The 25,033-nt window shown below is 28.6% G+C and overlaps 1 protein-coding gene across 1 annotated transcript in view; it reads left to right on the forward strand.

The window, feature by feature from the left end:
- Positions 1-25,033, forward strand: part of LOC107445831 (kin of IRRE-like protein 3) — a 273,508-nt gene that overhangs the window by 179,600 nt on the left and 68,875 nt on the right. Inside the window, exons 3-4 of the mRNA XM_043040440.2 lie at positions 8,303-8,413; positions 14,136-14,339. Of these exons, the coding sequence (XP_042896374.1) occupies positions 8,303-8,413; positions 14,136-14,339 (315 nt within the window). The remainder of the gene's footprint in view (positions 1-8,302; positions 8,414-14,135; positions 14,340-25,033) is intronic.

The raw sequence follows: 25,033 nt of genomic DNA on the forward strand, positions 1-25,033 counted from the left end.
AATAACGTCCAAACGTGAGGATAAGTTTATCTGCATGGGCAATTAAAGGAGGAGTTAAATGCTACTGGACAGAAATCTGTGTCAATAACTACTGTACAACGTCCTCTTCATGACTAGGGTATAATAGTTTGTTTAGCTGCAATAAAACCTCTTTTGAAAAAACAAAACATAGTTAAACGAAAAAGATTAAAATGCGCTAAAAAACATGTAACTGGTCTTTAGAACAGTGGTCAAATGTTTTGTATACTGACTAGTCAAAATTTGAGTTGTTTTGAAGCAAACAAAGACAGTATGTTCGTTGTTAAATTGGAGAACGTACGGCAAATCAATGGTTACTACCAGTTACGAAGCATGGTGGAAGTAGAGTCATGGTTTGGGGATGTTTTTTGCCGGGGACAAAGTTTGTAGATCTTGTAAGAATATAGGAAATTATGTATAAATAATATTATCGAAGAAATTGCATCGTTACGCTTTTCCATGTGGACAGAGAATTGTTTGTCAGATTTGTTTTTCAACAAGATAACGATCAATAGCATATATCGAAATTGTGTAGAAACTACATTGCATCAGATGAAGAGAAAAAAAGTACTGAAAGACATGGATTGGCCCCCTCAATCCCCCGATATTAATCCTATTGAGCCATTGTGGAATGAACTCGATAGAAATGATAAAAAAATACGATGTACCAATCAAAACAAACTTTGGGAATCTTTACTTAGTTGCTGGAATCAGATCTCAACTAAAACATTGCAAAAACTAATTGAAAGAATGCCAAAAATATGCTCTGGTAAGGTTAAGGGTAAAAGAGGATAATTCGAAGAATCAAAGATTGGAGGAAATTCAGAGATTATACATAAAATTATACTTTTTACCATATAAGTGTACCTATATTTGTCAAAATAAAAATAATTTGTCGTGATTTTCAGTTTAAGAGCCTTAAATTAAATTGTTGAATTAAATTAATGTTAAATTTTTGAAATTTAAGCATTTGAGCAAAACATTTCTTAATCTTTAAAGTACTTATTTTAAGAACAGCTGCTTAAATTTGACATCATTTAATTTCCTTTTCACATAAACGTTTTAAATTTTTAATTGAACTGAAAGCAACATATCATTTGCATATTTTCTAAATTGACATCGTTTGAAATGAAGGAAGAATTCTTGCTAAATAGTTCAGGTACTCATGCTCTTTATTTTTGAGATTTATAAAAATTTACTGCCCAATACCTTTTTTCACTTTCAAGATTTAATTACGTATTTTCCTGGTGAAGAAGATAAGGGAAAAGCACATTATGTGGTTGAAACTTAAGTTGATATTTTTAATTAAAACATGCCATCGCTTTTAATTAACGAGCTTACAGCTATTTCATGTCCACACGGTTAAGGTTTTCTTTAATTTATGACCAACAAGCACTTTTCGAATTTCTTCAAACATCTATGTTAGGAATGCAAATTGAGACAACATTTGAATGCAAATTAAATTCATTAAATTTAGTCATAAATTAAAGCTCTTTGATTGCCACACTTTTGAAATTGGAAAATTTGTTCATTTTATATTTATTAAGTTTTTTTTAAACCAATTCTTAGAAAGATAAAAGTTTACGTAATTCATTCAGATTTAGACAGCAAGGTAATTTAGCATTAAAGTAAAGATAGAAGTTTTAAATAAACATGAAGTACTTGTACTAAATATATTGTAGAACAGGGATTTTAGACATTTTCTACAATTACTTTACTTCTAAAAGTTAGCTTTTAAATTAGGCCATTAAAAAGCTTTAATAATTTAGAATTCAGTTGATTTTGAATTTTCTTAACTATACTTGAAAATTGTAGTACACTCTATAAATTTATTTAAAAGTCATAAAGTTAAAGGCTGAACTATAGTAAACTATTTATTTTATTTCATAACTATTTCATTTCTGTAACGAGAAAATCATTTTAAAAACTAATGGGGCATTAAACCGATCCATATTTTTAACCAATTTCAACCAACTTGTACCCTTAAAGTAAATGTAATAAAAACATAAAGTAAAAATACAAAAATATTTGTTTTTATTTTCCGTACCACAGGTTATTGTTTAGTTTTTTCATCTTTTTTACCTCTAAATAATGCTAAGAGGTAACAATGATAAGCCATAACTTTTTTTCTGGTTGATAAATTTAAATGATTGTATTTATTTAGGGGCCGTTTTGTTTGAAGACTTCGATAGGATTCCGGGGGTATAACTAAGATTTAACTGTCTGCTATCATACGATTTAAACTCAGGGGTTTTTTCTGTTAATGATTTCTACTTATCATTTTTACCCCTTACTATCATTTTTTTATATAAACGACTGCAAAGAGCAATATGAAATCAATCTACGAAGAAATCGAAAGCAACAGAAGGACGTCAAAGAACCTATTCAAAACCTTGCCTCCCACGAAGTTAGGGTGGTTTTCGGGGGCAGTGTGTTGAAGGGGAATACAATACACAGTTCCGTTAGAGCTGAAGAGCAGTATGGATCAACAAATAGAATTATAGCATGTAAATGACAAGAAAGTCATTAATTAGCAGCTGTGAAATAAAATTTAGCAACAATTTGCATTTTATATCTGCGGCAAATATTTTTTGAAATATTTTTCCACCAAGATTTCAAGGAGCAATTATCTAAGAGCTATTCTCCCAGGGTATTTTTAAACTTTTAACCCCTTAACGATCGGTTGTCAATCTATTTTTTGATCCCTGAAAATTATATAAAAATATTTGTGTGAACATATATATCTTCATTTTTAATTTTTGATTTGTTTTTGGCTTAAAATTTAAAAAAAATTAAGTTTTTAGGAAAAGCTAGCATTCAGGGTTACTATGACTTAATGTTGGTTTTCCAGCAAGCATGGAATATTTAAAAGCTATGTGTTTTAACATTAAACGAGAATTTTATTAAACTTACGTATAATGTAAATAAGGATTAGTAATTTTTTCTTGTGTGATAAATTTCAAAGCATAAAATACAGAGGCCAATGTCACAATATGGACAGTAGTACTGAGTTTTTTTCCTACATCTCTTATTGTTTTCATCTCTTCCACAATTACCTTAAAAATATCCTGATACTGCCATCAGGTGTGTAGAATGAGACATAAAATGTTTTCCTGCAAAAGAAGTGAATTAGTTTTATTCTTATTGGCGCGTTACAACTGAACACTTCAGCCCGTCAACGGGAGCGAGAAGGAAGGGGTTAATGTAAAGTGATAACAATAATAGCAGTTTTAGTAGTCGCAGCCGTATTTTTAGCTAGCCAACCAGCTTTAAAGCAGGAAATTTTAATATACCGTGATTCAAAGAAAGCTCCTTTTAGAAAATGGAATTATTTGCTTTAGCTAAATTTCTTCCGTTAGCTACTACTTGATTTTTGAGAATAATGAAAAAAAAGCACTTGCTGAAAGAAGTGGAAGAGACGCTTTCAGCTTTTAAAATTTTTTTTAAAAATTTCTCAAAAAATGCTTAGAAGACTATTTTTTAACTTCAGAGGTAATTAGTTCATGCGATTTTTCATAGTTAGCAATAAAGTTTAAAGCTTTCTCACGTTTCGTTGACCGAAAATAATTTACGAAAGAAAACAGGTATTTTCAACACCCTGTACCAGAAAATCAAACAAAAGACTTATAAATTGGGCTGATTAATTTGGTTTTCATTTGAAATAACTGCTTTATATTTTATAATTTTAGCCTAATTATTTATGAAAATATATTCATTTTTTATTTAAAAAAAACTAAATTTTTGCCTTACGTTTTTTGCTATAATTTTAAAAATATTTAATGAAGTTAAACAAAATTTCCGGATCAATCAAAAATTAATTACAAATTATTGCTTTTAATATTTGAAAAGATATTTTAAAAAGATATGACTGTTTAAAAGTATTACTTTTATACCGCGTATGAGCAAAAAAAAAATAACAAAAATGTTTTTTAAGAATTTTTTTAGTGGATCCTATTTGAGAACTAATAAAAAAATCTGATTTTAATGTCTTGAAAATTACATTTTGAAATCACATCTTGAAAATTTTTCATAGGAATGGTTTCTATCAATTCCATTTTGTACCATAAGACAAAAATTCTATAACAAATGATAATACCTTACAATAATCTTCCAGGCACCAAATTCTGATGGTATAAGGAAAGAAAACTGAGAAAAGAAATTATTCCATATTCTTTCCACGATGACGGCGGCATTTTTAATAAATCTTGCTTAATAGTACAAAATGAAATTTGTTTAAAACCCCATATAATTTTGAGTTTTTTTAAAATTGCGAAAACTACTTAGAAAATTACTTGAAACTCTTTAATTTTCTTAAAATACTCAAGTCAGACATTTTTCATCAGTTGCCAAATAAAATTTACTACAAAATTGCGAAAAATATATTTTTTAAAATCATTCTGCGCATGTGCAGTATAAAAGAACTACTTTAAATAGGCATATCTTGAGCAATTTGTAACGATTTTTTTTCAAGTTTTAAAATAATTAGTTTGTAATTATTTTTAAATTACTCAAAAAATGTGTGTAATTTTATTGAATATTTTAAAAGTTACAGCAAAAAAGTAAGACAACAAATTAGTTTTTGATGAAAATGTCCATAGATCTGAAAGTATTTAAGCTAGGTTTATGAAATTTTTTGCAGTCATTGCGCAAAATAACCAAAGTAATATGTGTAAGTTACGAGTTTATTGCTTGATTTTCTGTCATAGGGTGTTTAAAAATACTACGTTTCCTTCCCAGTTCATTCTTGGTTCATGAAACCTCTAAAAGTCTTAAACCCAAATGTTAAGTAGGGAAAATCACATGTGTGTGATTTAATTATCTCTCTGAAAAATAATCCAATTTGTGTTTCTTGAGAAATTTAAAAAAAATCAAATGCTGAAAGTGGCTATTTCATTATTCTAGGGTAGCGTAAGTCCCGTTGGATCTAAATGGGTTCAGCAGGCTATTGTCTACTGAACAAGGATTATCTTATTTTTATCAGATATACACCGAAGAGCCATTACATTATGACCACCCCTGTTAATGACATGTAGGACCACCTTTAGCCCTCAAAACTGCTAGCATCCCCCGTGACATTGATTCCACATGGTGCTGATAGGTAGTCTGATTTATCTGGTACCAAGCGATTACCAACTGGTTTTGCAATTCCATCACATTGCGAGGGGGTAGCATGGAAGCACGAACGTGGTTTTCCAAGTAGGACCACAAATGCTTTATTGGATTAAGGTCATGTGAATTTGGGGGCCAAAACATGACTTGAACCAATCCATGACGATTCGTTCCCTATGGCATGGTGCATTATCCTGTTGGTAAACACCATCCCCCGCAGGAAAAACTGTTGCCATGAATGGGTGAGCCTGGCTTGCAACTATGTTCAAATAGCTTACAGACGCCAGGGATTGTGTTCTATGAGGATTATGGGTCCTAATATGCCCCATGAAAACATTGTTCCTGGGCGAGAAAACATGAGAACCTGGGTGAGCCCATTGTTACAGATGGAGGGTGGTCATAATGTAAAGGCTCTTCGGTGTATATCTTAGAAGAAACTGATGATTCTTAATGGAAAGAATGAAAGAAAACAGTGTATCACAAATACTACAAGATTTTATTTTTTCACCGAATATTTACTCATCAATTACCAAACAAACTGCTATAGTTTGAAAGAATTTTAAATAAGTGTATATATAAGTGTATAATTATTATTTTGTATTAACCTTAAAAATAATTTCATAATAATCTCACAGTTTCTTCTGTACCAAAATATTAATAATGATGATTATAAAAGATTTATAGTTAAAATTTTTAATAAATTAACTTCTAGCATTTCATTTTTGTTCATCATTTCCTAAAAATGTAAACAAAAAGTAAACATAAATTTGTTCAAAGAACTAATAATAAAATAAATAAAAATAATAAAAATATTTTAGCTTATCATAAATAGAACTTTTAAAATTTATTGGCAGTTAGATCTATTTAGCACTTCTCCTATCTTCAAGAATTTTTTTCGTAGGAAGTCAAAAATAAGGTTAAGGACTTCCTTTGAAGAAAAAGATTTCCATTGTGACTTGTTTTATCTAACCTTTCCTCCTTCAAATTGTCGAGCAGTCTTTTTCACTTGTCACCTGTCACGTGAGACAAGCGATTCCTCAATTGTAAGCACTACCCACTAAACTAATGGAAAGAATTCTTTTGGATAAAAGAATTTCGGAGGACAAGTTCCACATAAATACCAATTTAATGGGGCAAATTTTTTCAAAGAATTTGATTCAGGCACTGAATTGTTAACAGCACATTAATTTTCTATCAAGAAACCGATATAGTTACAGATATATTCATTAGAATTTCAGTAAAACGTGGTAAAATCTTTCAAAATATTATATATATATATATATATATATATATATCCGGCCATACTGGCTTATAGATGTAGACTCTAAAATGTTTTCTTGTTCTTAGGCTGTCCTTATTTATTGGCTATCAAAGATATGAAAATTAATTTTGATTCAGCTTATAAGTTTACTTAAGATTCATGCAAGAAAAAACAATAAGGATTTTGACCAATAGTAGCACAGTTCTGTTTCGAAAAGATAATCTCTATTTTTACGGTATGACTGGGTCCCTCTTGATGTATGTTTTTGCGAAGGCTAAGATGCAGCGGAAGAAGAAGACAACTGCATGCAAGCATGAACAAAGGTTTGATGGATCTAGAGCACAGTTTTTGATGAAAACTTTATTCAAAGCAATTAAAAGCCTTATTTTCATATTTTGTAGAATTTTTGAAGTCCCTTTAGGCAAAATCGTAGTTTTTATATTAGTTTCAAAGAAATTCTCAGTACTTATCTTAGAAGAAAAATTATCAAGCACTATGCAAGGAATTTTGAACTGGCCTCTGAAGTTCCGAGCTCCTGGACAATTATCCCCCTCTCCCACGCTTCTTTAGCTTGGCCTTGACTGCGCAACATGCTAATTACATGCACTATTTTCTTAAATTACTAAATAAAATCGAAGTCCCTGAAATTCAAGTATTTTTAAATTTCCTATAGCAGTAACATATGTATCCAGTTTTACCTTACTAATGAATTAAGACCGGTCGATTTTGCATTTTTCAGAAGAAAAAAAATTATAAAAAGATGTAGTAAATTTTTTTTATTTCCAATGGCAAGACAAAAATAAAAATAAATGAGCAAGAACAGAAGTAAAGATGAGACAACAATAAATTGACCGAAGTCATTGCCTCATAAGTTCTCTGGCCTTCCAATAAAGCCCAGTCTCGGAGTCGCCCTTAAGGACTGCACAGTGGTGGAAGTGGTGTCTATCCATAGGGATATTAGAGTTACAGAGGGGGCAGTAAGGGCTTGAGGAGATTCGAATACGGTGAAGGTGATCTGCAAGGCAATCATGTCCTGTTAGTAAACAAATTGGGCCACAGCGTGTCGACGTGGACTGCCAGGAACCCTCAAAAGCTCTTCAGCTTTACAGTGCTTAGATTTTAATCTGTTATTTATTTGTTCACTGAGATGTAGTACATCAATAACTTATTTTCAGCAAATGATATGTTGTACATAACTACGCAATTAATATCCTTATTAAAACTGACAGGTTGAACAGGTTAACACCAGTTATCGAATCATAGCTAACCAGTATTACATCACTTTCCCCTACTAAAATAAAAATAAAAATGATTCTTCGATTATATAATCTGGATTATGAATGAAATTTTAATAAAAGACAAATATTTAGTGTCATTATTCAAACAAATTATACTAACCATTTATTCGTTAAACCATTAAAAAGGAAATAAAACTAACATAAATTTTGAGAATAATTTAAATATTTGAAAGATATTTACCATTATAATTCTTTAAAAATATTTTAGCCACTTTGAATTCATAAAAGAAGCATTATATATTCTCCTGACTATCCAGATAAATTAGTACTGCATTTTTAAACAATTACAACTAAAAATCAATGTTTTAAACTACTTTAAAATTTGTGTATGACATTTTAAAATTAAAGCATGCATATTTTTTTTTCTTTGAAATCAAGCAATGAATATAACAAAATTACAGGCAGGCAATACTTTTAACTCAAAACAAACAGAAAATTGTATGGAAATTTCCATTTTAAGTATTTTAGAAAAAAAAATGAGCGATTTTATCAAATAAATTTTATTGATTGAATATTATCAATTTCTACTTTACGCAGTCTTTTGGAACAATCTTTATCCCTTCATTTTTGTTTCTTTATGTTTCAATGAATTAAAATAATACGAAATTTATTTCAGTGCCTCCTGGTAATCCCATCATTAAGGATATGAACGGTGAAATACTTAGTGGCATTGTTGGACCTTACAATGAAGGAGAGGGTCTGCATCTTATCTGTGAAACAGAAGGAGGTATGTGAACTAAATTTTTAAACTATGTTATTTTATCCCCAACCCTGATGTGTACCGTAAACCGGGGCGAGTCTACTCATCCAGGGGCGAGTCCACCCATTTTAGTTTTATTTAATTTTCACTANATGAAATAATGAAATCTGAATCCATAGAAGAAAATGTATATTTATTTGAGAAATTATGTTTTTGTGTTTCATTTCATAACTTAAAATATGGTCTGCTCATATTTCGAATCATTAAGATCAGGGCTAAAGAGAAGAGAGAAGGGCTAGTTCATTCCTCTCTTAAACCAGAAGCTACGATTTTCCTCCTCGTGAGGTCGCGCCGCACACGGATCTTGGAAATTGCAAACAAAGATATTGGGAAAACTTTGCATCATTCTCTCTGTAAAAATAAGTTCGAATATTTCTTAATATTACCTTTCAAACACAATTAACACATTTTATCCGTTCAAAAACATAGTTCAAAATTTTTTTCTTCGCCATAATTTTAAAATAAGTACCATTTTGAACTAATAAAAATTTTTACTGGTTGTCGTACATTACGCTATAAATACTTTATTTTAAAATTTTCAGTTTTAACTCTTGTGTATTATTTTAAAAAAAAGGAATAAATCGACACTTTTTTAGTTACATATTGTTTGATGACAATAATTTATAAAGTTGGGTTAAATTTAGAATCCTGATTTCAAATCAATTGTTTATACTTAATCATTAAGAAACAACAACCTTAAACGCTAATTACTGAAAGAAAATAATTTAGGTTCATAATAATCTTGGAAATTTCACAATAGCTAGTATCGTTACGTAATGAGGCATATCAGCAAAATCAAAATTTTTTGACGATGGTCGGTTGGTTAAATTTTCGGTTGACGGATGGTTAAATTTTCAAAAAATAAACTGATTCAATTGTTATTTGGAGATTCTTTCTAAGTGTCCCACATACTCCTCGATCTGAAACAATTGCTTTTAGATCGATTTCAATTATTTCCAAGCTTTATATGACTTTGAAAAGTAAGACTTTATTCATTGTAACTTCAAAATCGTAAAAAATTGGTTGTTTCCAATTTGAAAACAGTCCTCTTATCAAAACTAGTTGAACTTTTTTGTAAAGTACTTAGGATTTGATCAAGTCCAGCATCATAGCAAATATCTGTGGAGAAATGCATTCAATGAAAATTAAGGACACGTATTTTTTTAAGCCACTTAAATTTTCGGCACAATTTTTAATCAAATTTAAAACATCTTTCTGTTAGCCTGGAGCACAAGATAATTTTGCGTGACATCGCTTACGTACTAGCAGTTAGTAGAGGTAGGCCAATTTTAAATTACCAAAAATCATATGGTTTTTGAGAAAGAGAACGTATAATCGTGAAATGTCCTCTGTTGTCCATCTGACATTTGAATTAAAGATTGTATTTAACCTCTTGTAAAAACTTTTTTACAATGTTTACTAAATTATGCATTCTCTTAAAAACTTGTTCCAATTTCAACAATTCCCTTCTCTGCTCATAATTTTTTTTCTGGATGCGTATCACCGTTTCATACGCTGAACTGATATTTTTTTAAACTTCTTTTCTCCATTATTTTTATTTTTCAAATCCTTTTCTGAAATTTCAATTCTGTCTTTTAGTACTTTAACTTCATAAAATTTCTAATTTAAAGCATTTATCACAATTTGTTGTACTTAAAAAAATTTCGTTCATAGTATTTAAATTGCTTTTCTTTGGGCATAGAGTTTTTAATTTATCCAATGCACGAGCCAACACTTTGAGTTTATTCAATCTTTCTTGACAAGAAGAAATTGTTTGTAAAGAAGAAAAAGGCAAATTTACTCTCGGTATTGCAGTAGATTTTAAAATCATTCTAATTGGCAATCCAAGCAAACGATTTTTAATATCATCTTCATAAACTTTCAAGAAATGCTTACTTCATATTCGTGCGTATTTCATATTAACTGGTTCATTTTGCTTGCTACTTTGAAGCCATTCCTTACATAGTTGTTCATTTATTTAAATGAACACATAGAAAATTATATTTTTTCCTTTTGTTTTTCTATCAGAAGTTGTGCAAGTTTCAATTGCATAAACAGGCATTTCGTTAATAATTTAAAATTTTTGTAATTCACTTTGAAAAACTAAGGAAAATCATTATAGAAAACAGCGAGTGTCTTGGAATATATCACGAAAAGGAAAGCTCCAATATTAGTTAGAGCTAGTTTGACCGAACTCTCGGTTCTTGAAATAAAAGACGAACTTTGTGCCTTCGTGACGTCACAGGCGAAAATCTGAAGTTTGGTGCTGAGAGAGTTCCTTCAAAGGAGTTTACCAGCTCTTATATTTGTCTTCTATTTCAATTGCACGAACTGGCATTTCGTTAATAATTTTAAATTTTTGTAATATAATTTAAAAAACTGAGGAAAATCATTATAGAAAACAACGAATGTCTTGGAATATATCACATTAAAGAAAGCTCCAATATTAGTTAGAGCTAGTTAGACCGAACTCTCGGTTCTTGAAAAAAAAGACAAACTTTGCTCCCCCGTGACGTCACAGACGAAACTCTCTCCGCGTTTGGTGCGGAGAGAGTTTCTTTAAAGAAGTTAACCAGGTCATATATTCTCTCTTTAGCCCTGCATTAAGATTGAGTCCTAGAACTTAAAGTTACCGGAAATTCCGATTATTGCATCGAAATTTATTCCTGGTTGTCCATTTATTTTTTTATCAAACTGTACATTTAAGGACAGTAATTATGGAGTAACGAGTATATTTTTTTTAACTACTCCATCGTTGATCTCTACCTACTCCGTAAAAAAATCCGGTTGAAATTACGGTATGAATTACAGTCAATTTAGGGGCATAATCCGTAAAAATCCATTTTTATTGTACGAAATTATACCATAATTTTTATCGAAACATTTATTAAATAGGGTGATTCAGTGATTTTACGGTTATTATTTCTGGAAAAATTAAGGTATATCAGATGTTCTGTTCCGAAACATGATTCGGTAGAAATAGACTTTACTTAAAAAATGCTGGCTCCTTGACTGGTGGTACTTTTTTTTCTGTAATTTGATCCTAAATTCTTTACAGTGTAATAATTATCACATAAAACTATATGAAAGATAATCCTTGCCCTTCTATTTTGGCATTATTTTAAATGATTCGTTTTGCTCGTTCGTCGTCATCATATAATTTTTCTTTTTACAAAAAGGTTAAGAAATATTTTGAAATCAACATTTCAAATTTATTTTTATACAGAATAATCATAAAGTTCAGTTGCAACAAATGAGTAAAAATGAAATAATGAGCTTTAGCTTAAAAATGAGAAATCTTAACTGTTTACATATTTTTGAAATTTTTTATATAAACAACTATTTAACTTTATAAATAAATGCATTTATAAAAGAAGCTCCATTTTAAAATATTTTTTTCTAATATCTGAGTGATTATTTTGCGTTATTTACTCATATCATTAGCATATCAACATAAATTTTGGTAATTTCTTTAACACGAATTCAGAAGCATGAGTTTTTAATTTGAATTTATTTCGTTAATTTTATTACTGATAAAAAATTTCAATTTACGTAATTAAATATTTTCAAAAATAATTTTAAAATATATTTTAAACTTATAGTCAAATAGAGCGTGAAAAACCTTCGATGATAATATCTTATGTATTAAGGACAATACTTAAGACATACGTAGACATTTTGAAACTTGCAAATTGTGTACGTTTTCTCAAAAAAAATATTCAAACGAGTCTTTTTAATAACTATTAACTCTAACAGAACTTTGTAAGTATAAGCATAAAGTTATAATATTTTATTTAAAGTCTATTTTTGCGTTTGAATAAGCTGAATAATCTATATATTTTGAAAAATACTTTCCTCCTTTTGGAAATAATGAACACAAAAAAATGATTTTATTCGTTATTTAAATTGTTTCCAAACCTTTACTTGCTTTTGATTTGCAAATGCAAAGAATTATATTATTTCAAAGCTACTTATTTCGAAAAAATAACTACTATTACTACTAGCTATATAATGTGCGTTTTATATTTGGTAGTAGTAGTATCACTTACGAAATATTTATGCTATCAATGTATTTATTTTTTTAAAGTGAAAATATAATGTTTGTATATTCTTCTTTATTATTTCACAATAATTTATACTGGATTTCGAAGTCTAGTAAAGTAAGTAAATGTAAAGATAAAACTTGTTTAATGCAAAGAAAGTTATCCTTAGGGAATAGCTCATTTTGAGTACGTTTTTGCGTTGAGATCGTCCCTTTAGTTGATTGAATTTGAATATAATTAAAATTTATTTTTTACGTTGTCAAAATAACCAAAACCAATATCGTAATAACAAATAATATTTTGTTGTATTCCATATTTTAAAAATTTATAGCTTTACTGTGAACTTAAATATTTATAAGCGTTGCATGTGCAAATAAATATTTTAAAAATGTATAGCTTTACTAAGTACTTTAATATTTTTGAACATTGCATGTGGCAATGTTCACAAAAATATATTTTACAACCTTGGACTATTACACATAGCTTAAAATATCTGAGGAGTAAAAAGTACACACTTTTTTGGTTTTGTTTGGCAAAGAAAAAAATTTTAAAAAAAAACCATTTCGCTTAAAGAAATTGTGTATTTATCTTTAAAAAATGATTTGGTTCTTATCTATTTTAGTTATATTTTAAATGTAAGCACGTTAAGGTTTTATTTTCCTATCGAATTTATGAAAAAATTACTCATTATTAAAATATGTAAAGTAAATAATTTTTAGCTCTTGCCTTAGAATACAGGAAATTGTCATCAATATAGACGGCAGAACTTTTTGTAACATGTGTTGACTACTACGTTCTGAATACGAAACTCTCCCACTTGGTAGGAGAAATATTTGCTCGGGTCTAAATTATAAGCGATCAATTTTATGATTATCCCCTTATGAGTTTTATATTAATTCCTTCGTGATATACTCCTTGGAACATGAAATTCATGTAAATGAATTTATTAAACACAAAAAGTGTATCAGCAAAGTATGTTTAAAAAAAAAGAAAATTAAAATGTTTAATGCATTTAAATATTTTGAGTAAACAGAAGTTACAAATATTTACTAAAGTAATACACAAAACATTTTTCAAATACTTTTTAACCGCATTTAGTAATTTTATTGAAACATTGAAAATTAATAGCATTTTTGATAACGCTAAAACTTAATTATTTAAAATATAATAACAAAAATGCATTTTATAACAAATTTAATCTTTCTCTACACTCCGTTGTTACATGAATAAACATGTGGAATTAACATGGTAAATAAACTTTTATGTATACTTACGGAGTTCTTCTTTTTTTTTGCCTGGTTTGTATTTTTGGTTTAAAACTATATTTTTATATTTAAACCATATTTTAAAAAAATCTGTGCTAAAACTTTAAAACTATATTAAAAAAAACTAACTAATATATTTATTAGATTAAATTTCTCTTTGATGTATTTACTTCCAAAAATCCCCTCTAAGGATTGTTATAAATATATTTGATGTTTTTAAATCTCAAATTAATAACCTCGATTTTGTCTCTCCTATTTTTGCATTATTATTATTAACATTTTTTAAAGTTTCCAAGCAGTCTAATTAATTGCATATTATTTCGTAAACGTTTCAGTCGATTTGCTCAATATTTATATTCATTTGCATATTATTGTTTCCAGGCAAGCCCTCTCCATCTCTATTGTGGTACAAAGGTCGCAATGTGATCGATGACACTTACGAGATTATGTCACCTCTCGTCATACGGAATGAACTTGTTCTACCCACACTCGAGAGGCGTGATCTGATGGCTACTTTTACATGTCAAGCAGTCAACAACGATATATCGCCACCTGTTCAGAGCTCCGTTAGTCTCGACATGAATTGTAAGTGTTCTAACTAATTTAAATGCAGAATAATACTAACTTACATTTATTTATTGGTAAACTTTACAGTATATCATAGTTCATTTTTTAAAGTATTATAATTAAGCATTAGAAGGCTTACGGTAAAAATTTGTGGATTAAGTTACGATACAAAGTACAGTCACTTTCACTGCATCATCCTTTAAACTGCAATTTATTACCATTTTACCGTAAAATATTATACCGTACATTTTAAAGTAATATTTAGTCAGTGATTCAGAGTTTCTACAGAGTTATTTTTTTGTCAGATGTCCCGGTATGAAAGATTGTTTTGTTCCTCAACATGTTCTGGTAAAAAAATGCAGTTTATGGTACTGAGTACTGGTACACTGAGTGCCGGTACTTTTTACCGCAACTTGATCCTGATTTCTTAGAGTAAAGTGTGAAGTTAACTACATGGAATTTCCACCTATTCAGATTCTGCTTATGCAAGATAAATGGAAGTTAAGTTTTAATTACATAACATAATTTCAATGTTTAATAGAAAAATATTTGAAATTAGCATTTTGCAAAATTTAACACCAATTGGTCAAAAGTACAGTTAATATCGTCAATTCTCGAATTTACAGGGCAGATTTGTTGGTTACTCTTTCAGGGGCACATATTAGGAGAGTCAACATTACTCCTACACTAAGGACAGATTGTACAGAGAATAAAAGATTATCGTACCTTGCCCGGGATCTAAACCAGAACCTTTCTGATGCAAGGCCCACCCCTTAACCCCTATACAGTCCGGTCGGCCATAAAAAATTAAAAATAAGTAAAAATCACTTTTAAGTACAACACATCCAAATTCACTTTTTGAGATTTTTGAAATTTAGCCATACATATATCTCATATTAAAAAACTATTTTTAAATAAATATTATTCAATACTTTTTCTTAATATTTAATATTTCACAAGAAATTCCGTTCGAAAGAAATTTTAATTTTTTTTTATTCGCAGGAAAACGTAAGACTATAAAGTAAAGACTTAAAATTACATAGTTACACAACCCGGAAAAAAATAAAACGAGTAAATATATCTGATCTTACTAATGAAATATTTAGGATATAATTATTAGATACATTAATAATGCATAAAATTTAGGTGTATTCGATATATTTAATCTTAAATATTAATGACTTTCTTAATGACTTAAATATTAATGACTACTCATGACTTTTTATTATTATTATTTAGATCATTTTTTTATTAATAAATAAATCTTGAGTTTTGATTTTGGAATTTATTTTATGAAATGGAAATGGTTAAAAGAATAACAAATCTAAAATAATTAAATTATTTATGAGTATTTATACTTGTTAATTTAAATATGATTCATATGGTTTTGCCTGTGCATTTTTGAATTGATTTTAAAACATCTGATAGAAATATATTTTATATATCTTCTTTCACAAATCACCATTTGTAAACGCCTAGAAAAAATCAATATGGATGCTTTTTTTTAACAAAAATTGTGTGTGCTTGTTAACAAGGTTCCAAAAACTGATATATTTATTTCTAAGTCGCATTTTTTAACATATTGATTTTATCACCAAACAAGCAGAAAGCCATACGCAAGAAAAAAGTTTGTTTTTTACTTTTTATTTTTTTCAAATTACTTTATTCATTTATTATTTATTTACTTATTATTTTTTGACATGTAAGTTTATTTACGTTTAAGTTATTAATAAGTTTGATTTAAGATTTTGTCCTTCATATTTCTTTTAAATATTATGTTTTCATAAAATAATGAAAAATGGGAATTCTTGTTAGACTATTACTAAAAATAAATTTCTATAATTAGTAATAATGACACCTATTAGTTTGTAAATTTATGTGTATAAGTAAAGAACACACGAGTAATTATTATAAATAATGACCAAGGAAGTTTTAAAACCAATTTTTTTAATATTTTTAGTTTAATTCCTTCAACGTAATTCTTTAAACATTATTTTATTATTCTAATGAATATTAAATTAGTTAATGTTTCCGTCATTAGCTGTTTTGTTATTTATCATTCTCTTTTATTCTCGCACAAGGCATAAATTTTGCTTAGATTACTTATAATTATTTTCGAACTTATACTTGCTAACTATATATTAGAAAAAAGCTTATTTACTTTAACTCAAAATTGCACTATGCATTTTAAACATTTTAAGAATTGCTTAGTGTTTAAGAGCGACTGTAAACATTACTTTTACTCCGTCAGAATTTTCTTTCTTAAATTACGGCAAAATAATCGGTTGCAATCTGTCCATTCCATTAACCATAAAATTTACGATAAAGTATATATTTTTACTTTTACAGATTTGAAACAGTTTACAAGTAGTATACTTAAAAGACACTGGATATAGCTTTTAAGCATTTGCAACTAGTATGGTTTCAAAACCGTAAGAAAGAAATTTAGTATCTGGATATTGTATCAAGGCTTTTCATTAGGTAATGGTTATTGGAGGAATGCTGTGGTTGACTTGTGTTTTATCAAATAAACCATAGATTACGGCTTAATTTGTTTATCTGGTGGTGCCATCTATCGTTAGGTATGGCAAATACTAGACTCTTTGTGTTAAACAGCTTTATGATGCTTCCATGTATGCGGAAATGAAAGTGTCGTATAGACGTAAAAGTTTTACAAACATATGAGTCTTTGATTTGAAAAAATAATAACCTTTAAATTTAGCCATTTTATCTCCAGACGTAAGAATCTGAAATACAATAGAGACATTTCTAGCGTATGAAACAAATCCGAAATAAGCAATTGCTTTTAATTTAAGTAAAGGCATTTTAGCTTTTCGTATGTAACCTACACAGTGGAATGAAAAATTAGCTAATGACTGCATCATATAGACTTAAATTTCTTTTCATTTTTCGGAACAATAATTCAGAATCTGGTGGATAGAAGGTTTTGCGCTCGTCTACAAGAAGAACTTATGTCTTTATGTCCTTAAACAATATTTTTAATTAAATGTAAGATTGTTCCATTAAATAAGCTAAATCAAATCTATTTTGAAAATATTAAGAATCTCACATTATTCAGAAATTTAAACAATATCTTTAATTAAATACAAAATAAACTTGCAAGAATTTTTGTAAAAGTATGGACATTAGGTAAATTACGTTTTCCAAAAAGATTTAATAAATTTCTTGTCAAATTTCTATGCAATATTGTGTTGATTATATGTAATCTATGGATATATTTTAATCAAAATTACACATGGTTTGAATAAGCTTTTATTTATTTATAAAAATCATTGCTATACAAAAAATTTATAATGCATCGATCAGTAAAGCTGATTATGCGATAAAAAGATAATATTTTATATTTATTTATTAAGTGTTAACTAAAAAATAATATTCAAAATTCTTCTTCGTTGTTTTATTTGACAATATATTCATTGATATTGTACGTAAATCCATATATTTTATCATGTGATTGACTGATGTGTTTACGCAGAATAACATTTTTCATATCTTTATCTTAAGCAATTGAATTGATGTCTACTTAATTTGTAAATTTAAAATACCAATGAAAAATGTAGCTATGCAAATAAAGGGACTATAACAACATTGTGATAAGCCATACTTTCACAAAGGTGATATTTTGAGGTCAAACTGAGTTTTAGTACGATTTCCAGATAGGCACTGTAAAAGTTTCCTGAATCTCAATTAGGTGACTGTTGTCCAGTACAAATAAACATTTATTGCTTTATCCCCTTCATTAAACTCTTTATGTGCTACTTGAAACTTACTTTCTAGAGCAACTTATTTTTATATTTCCGCATTCCTTCAAATATCATACATGCTTAAACCAACGTTAAGTATATTAAAAAAAATTATGAAAATGATATCAATTCCAAAACTCTTAGATGTTGTGAAAGTCGATTTTTGTTATTATTCTGTGAAGTAATTGCGTCAAAAAATAAACCTTCATAGTTTTTTGAATAAAGTAAACAAATAATTAATTTTTAAATTTAAAATAATTCACAAAGGCTCAGGAAATCAGCCGCTTTGCATATCATTGAATAAAATTAAAGCAAACGAAAATATATCCTTTTAAACATTCTAAAAAATTCATTTTATTTTTCTCCAACTTGAACATGCACTTTCCCTTTTTGCCATTTTTTCTTGGTTCAATAGCTCTTCAACTCTTTTTTTTTTTCGGAAGACAAATTTAATTTTGGAATAGGAAAGAAGAAGAAGAAAAACAAAAACATGGAAAAAAGGAGGATCGAAAAGTTTTTGCAAAGTCACGACTTTGCGTTTGTATTATTCCTGTTGTTCCTTCGGGAAACGAGGCGTGTTTCCAATAATCTGAGCTTGAAAAGAAGTCGGAAGATAAGTTAAAATTGCTCTTTTTTTATACTAAAGTTATGATACTTTATCAACAAACACATTTTTCTATATACATTGAATAACCAAAAGTAAGTTTTATCTAAAACTATTACTTTGAAGCTTTTTTGCAGATAAAAAATATTAAATTCGCTATGCTGCTTTGTGAAAATAAACTATATTGTATACAGATATTATAAAACAAGAAAGATAAGATAAAACTACTTATGTATTTGTAAAAAAACTGAAATTTGAATATTGTTTTCAAAAGTTTTTTTTGAATTTCTTTAAATAAATGATTTTGATGCAGCAGATAATTTTTAGAAAACTGAATTATAGTTTATATGTTACCGACAAAGTATGAAACGCCGGCATTCTATAGAATGCATAGGCATTCTATACAATGTCGGATAGTTTTAAGCAAGGTATGAAATATGAAAAGTATTACATTCTTTCCCTAGGCATTGTATATAATACCTATAGGCATTCTATAGAATGATAAATGCTATTTAGGTAAAGTATGAAAAAAACGTCCTGATGAGGTTATTATGTAAATGATGTACGTTTCTTATATATAAAATGTTATTCGTAAAAAATAATGAGAGTGCCATTGAAAAAAATTATTAAAAATGCGTAAAAAAATGAAAGTTGTACAAAACCTGATATATGCCATTCTTATTAAGGGAAACAAAATTTTCAAATAAAAATAAGAAATTAACCTACTTGTTGCAACATGATAGGCTTGAATGACATTTTGAATTACAGAATTTTATACATTGCCAGTTTCTCATTTGGCATTCTATATAATGCTTAGGAAATGTGAGAAATATAAATCGTTTCATACATTGTCGACTAGTTTTAGACATTCTATAGAATGCCGGATTTCAAGTTGCCGGTAACATATATAATAAAATTTTGGAAGCAAATCTCTCTCAGTTATTCTTAGTGAATCATAAAGTTTTCAGTCTTATAATTCTTTATACCGTATTTATTGATGTGCAAAATGCATAAATACCATACAACATTCTAATTGTTCTTTCAAAGAACAGAAGAAGTTTTTGTTGGAAGATGGATTCTTTAGAATTCAGATCCAACTTTATTTATAAAATTCATTCCATGAAATTTACGTTAACTAATAAAATATGAACCCCTAAACAAAAACATACTTACTCTGAAAACGAAATTCTCAGTTTCAGATGAATTTGTTTAATGAAGTAAAATATTCTAATCATACTAGGGAATTCAAATTCAGCACTATAGCTGTAGAACATGAAATTTTGCACATGCGGTTTTAATAAATCCTTTTGGTGTCTATTAGGATGTCATCTTTCCTACTAGTTAGAGAGCTTAATCCATGCCGCCTCATGGCATAATAATAATATGAGTCTCATGGCAGCCAGAATACACAGCATGTTTTCTGACTGTTTCATACTGATTCAGCGCTAACTATTACTTATCGACTAAAAATTTCAGTTAAAAAAAATTCTCACATCTTTATTAACTTGTGTTGCAATAACACTGGTTTCAATTGTTTTCTGATCATTTTAAATAGATTTCATATCTGTATAATTACCGAAAGAAAATTATAGTCAATCAAAATGATTAAAATTCTGATTAGTTTTAGTGTACAAGTTTCAATCGCGTCTTGACTGTTACAAGAAAATCTACATCATATTTTTTCATGTCATAAATTTCAAAGCACATGCTTTAGGTTGTTTCATGCGAATTTAACACTAGTTATTATTTATCTCCAAAAAATTTCATTCATACAAAAATCTCACATCTTTACTATAACTCTGTGCTACACTAACACAGGTTTAAATCGTTTTCTGGTTATTTTAAACAGATTCCGTAGCTATATAATTGACAAAGGGAATTTATAGTAAATTAAAATGAATAATATTTGTATAAGTTCTAGTGTTCAAAACTAAACTGGAACTTTTCACTGACTCTGCACGATTTCAATACAAGTTGCAAAAGTTTCCTGAATGAAGGAAGGAATCTTTTTGGCACATTAACAGTTTATCACTAATCAAAATTTTGGCCACCTTAACCAAAATAAGTAAATAAATAAAACAAAATTCATATTTTGAAAACTATGGTTTTTCAAGCTGTCTAAAAAGGATAAAATAACTGTACATAATAAGGTATAAAAAGATAAACTTGAGACGCATCACTTTCGTAAGTTTTCTTTGCGACATCGGAAGCTATTCGTTGAGAATTTTTGTTAAAGGTGAGACTGAAATAAGCTCATTTTCAATAAAAATTGAAATGTGATTTTTCTTTTTTTTTTCCCTTTCTTTTACTGCTATAAAAATGATTTACACATGAATTAAACAAAATTAACTTATGTCGTTGAACTTAAATTGTTTTTTTTTTCGTTTGTCTTTTTAAATAACGTTTTTTTATTTTTACAAAAATTTTATATTTTTTTTAACCAATTCTCATACTATTTTCGTGAAATATTTAATTCCGTCCCACAGTTATCACTAATCAAAATTTTGGCCATCTTAACAAAAACAAATAAATAAATAAAACAAAATTCAAATTTTGCAAACTATGGTTTTTCAAGCTGTCTAAAAAGGATAAAATAACTGTACATAATAAGGTATAAAAAGATGAACTTGAGACGCATCACTTTCGTAAGTTTTCCTCGCGTCATCGGAAGCTATTCTCTGAGCATTTTTGTAAAAGGAGAGACTAAAATAAACTTATTTTTAATAATATTTGAAATCTGACTTTTCTTTTCTTTTACTGTTATAAAAATGACTTACACATGAATTAAACAAAATTAACTTATGTCGTTATAGTAAAATTGTTTTTTTTGCTTTGTTTTTTTGTCTTTTTAAATAACTTTTTTTTATTTTTAAGAAATTTAATATTTTTTTAACCAATTCTCATGCCATTTTCGTGAAATATTTAATTCTGTCCTTTATTTAGGTTTTCAATTTTCTCAAAGGTCTGTTCCATTCTCCAATTTTCATTTAGAGGAGAGGGCGTATTTCCAATAATCTCCTGTGTAGGAAATGACAGAGATAAAGGACTGGTATTCTTTTTGGAATTGATTTTTACATCAGATTTTACTCCAAGTAGAAACCTTCTTAAAATGATTTTTTTTCTTGAAAGAAAAGTGACTTTTTTTTCATTTCATTTCAAGTACATGTTTTGCTGTCTACGAAAAGAATGAAACCATGTATTTTGCTTTTTGATGAGTTTTTAGATTCGCACTGCTCTAACTTTTATCCATCAATCTATTATAAAGAACTATAACGCAAACATAACACCCATTTTTAAACTGAAATATTTTGTATAGCTCATATTGATTAGCATAAAATACATATTTTGCCGGGAAAAAAATCTATAAAGCAATGAGATTTGTTTAGGTGCAAGAACTCCTTAGCGACCATGGTTTTTGAAGGATTTGATGTGTTTGGAGACATCACAAAAACTTGTTCTTTTTGGAACTCTTAGCTAATTTCTAATGCTAATTGAGCTTCTTTCGTGAAAATCTTTTTTACTCATGTAAATTCAGGATGCAGATAAGCGAAGAAAAACTAAAAATGCTAGTAATCTGACAAAGGAAAGGAAAAGCAAAGAAAAGGAAAAGAAAAGCATAGCAGAGGAAAGCGAATGTAGTAAGCAGCAAGACAGGTTTCATTGCACATGGAAACATAGTAGAATTAAAAGACGATTATTAGACAGAACATTAAGTTTCATTTTCAAATTAAACATGCTTTGATGTTTATTACATTCGCCTTCTTACAGTGTAATTTTTCAGATTTCGAAAGCGTTTTTTTTTCTTTTTTTTTCTCGCCTAAATATTTATATTCGATCCCCATTGTGAATACTTTTTGGATTTTAAATTTGACAATATGAATATCCGTTCTTCGTACGGGGTGAATACGAAGTGAAAAACTAATCTGTATTAATGACATCTTAATTATGCCCAAAACTGTTAGACAAATACCAAAAAAATCAATTAAGCTAAAACAATTATTTATTTTTTCCTACATCCTACAGCTATTTACTGCTCTTTCTGGCGGCTGTATGCTAGCAAACTAAACAAAACATACTTCTCTGTACAAAACAAGTTCCTCCCGTCAAAATAAATATTAATTATATTCCGTATCGTTTGGCATATTTTTCGGTTTTAATTTTGGCAAGCTGAATATCCGTTCTTCGTACAGGGTAAATACGAAGTGAAAAACTAATCTGTATTAATGTCAGCTTAATTATGCCCAAAACTGTTAGACAAATACCAAAAAAATCAATCAAGATAAAAACAATTATTTATTTTTTTCCTGCAGCTATTCACTGCTCATTCTGGTGGCTGTATGCTAGCAAACTAAACAAAACATACATTTCTGTACAAAACAAGTTCATTCCGTCAAAATAAATATTAATAATATTCAGTATCGTTTGGCAAAATGCTGGAAGTCAATTCTTGATAGTCAAAAATTTCCAGATTATCGAAAAATTTCTCCAAAAGTATCTTTTAAAACATCAATTAACATAATACTATTAGTACCTATTACTAAAACTAATTGTAACACTACGCTAACTATAATAAGGCGATTGATTTTTTAATAAGATTAATTATGGTGATTTTCTTACATAAATTTGTTCGCTTTCTATATTAATACAACTTTTTAGAACCAAGTTTTTTTTTCCTATTTCATTGAACACCTGTAATCAAACTTAATAAAGCGTCTTTGGCGTAAATTACAATATAAGATTTTTTTTTTACAATATACCATACCGCAAAAACCTGCCATGGTTCTGACTGCAAGGAGACTCTAACCCATGACCCGTCTACTACAGATGATATATTACGTCAGCACTGCGGTCGGTGCAAGCCGGATACGGAACTCGTATCCGTTGTTCGGATTCGAACCCGGTTCGTTCACCTCATTGGAAGGCAAATCTCTATCCTCTGAGTCCTCACGGCTCAATATCTTATTGACGCTAGTGATGCTTGACTAAATGTGGTGATAAATATTGCTGGTTATAAGAGCAATAATTAGAACTTTTATATCAATATAGTTGCCTAATTTAGTCACAGTGGTAATAGGATTTTTACCACTCTGAGAAGCGAATAAGTACCCTAATATTACCAGCCTAATTTAAAATATTTTGCACTTGACGAAAAACTTAACTTGATAAAGAAAATAAAACTATGAGAGAATAATTATAATTTTTTTAAGATTTCAGGCTATCAAAAATTTATGTTGACAGCGTAAAAATTATTTCAACGTAGAGTGTTCACAAACGACAACTAGTATATTTAAAAAAACCTGTAGAAGCGTCTAATTCAAAAATCACAAATTAATGTTATGCCAAGGATGAAATAAACAACAATGATTTCGAAATCTGCGAATCAATATTGAAAATAACGAAACGAAAGATAAAGCGAAAGTTAAAGGCGAAGCAGATTTAATTGTCAGTTGAAACTTTAAGAGGTTTCTTATAGTCGACAATTCAGAAATTTCGATTCTTCTCCTAACTGAAAAGAGTTAAATGTTTAGTTACTCATTAATTTATTAGATTAATTTGCTTTTTTGCTTTTTTTTAACTGCACTGTCGGGAAGAAATTTAAAATTATACATATTAAGACTATATATATATATATATAAAATAAAAGGGCAACAACCTATTATTTTGGTAATGTTTTTAATTTACAATTGTAGAAATAATAAGTCGATAGACTTTAACAGGCTTTATTTACTGGAGTATGGTGTAAACAGAAGTCTCACCCACTCTCCCAGCTGGAGGGGGGTCGACTAATATGAGTAGTGGCGAGGGTTATGTTGGCAACATCGTACAGCAAAAGACAAGCAAAGACTATTGCTCTTGCATTATACACTAATGGGAAAAAAGGTGAAAAGGCTCAAATCGTACATACTTTCAATACAATCGTGCATCATCGATAATCATTTAATGCTTCCTAACTTTATTTATTGTGATTTTCAAAGGACAGAAAAAACTTAAATATTGCATCATTTTACATATACATATACACTGGTTATCATAAATTAAGGAAAATTCACAAAAATCGCGATAACTCAAGAAATTACACATGGAATTTTATGAAACTTACCCACAATATACAACACATAGTAAGGTATTAAACAACATAAAAAGAAATTATCAGACATTAATAGTAGTATAGAAATTAGCACATGTATAAAATAAACAAATTGGAAGTATCGGTTTGCAATAGAAAAAGTACCTTTAATATGGAATATGATTGCCTCTAGAAGCAATACAGCACAAACAGCGATGTGTGATGCTTTCAATTATGCGGTCTATCAGTTCAATAGGAAGTGAGAGCCATTGCTCTT

This window comes from Parasteatoda tepidariorum, chromosome 4, assembly GCF_043381705.1.
Source record: "Parasteatoda tepidariorum isolate YZ-2023 chromosome 4, CAS_Ptep_4.0, whole genome shotgun sequence".
In the NCBI taxonomy this organism is placed as follows: Eukaryota; Metazoa; Arthropoda; class Arachnida; order Araneae; family Theridiidae; genus Parasteatoda; species Parasteatoda tepidariorum.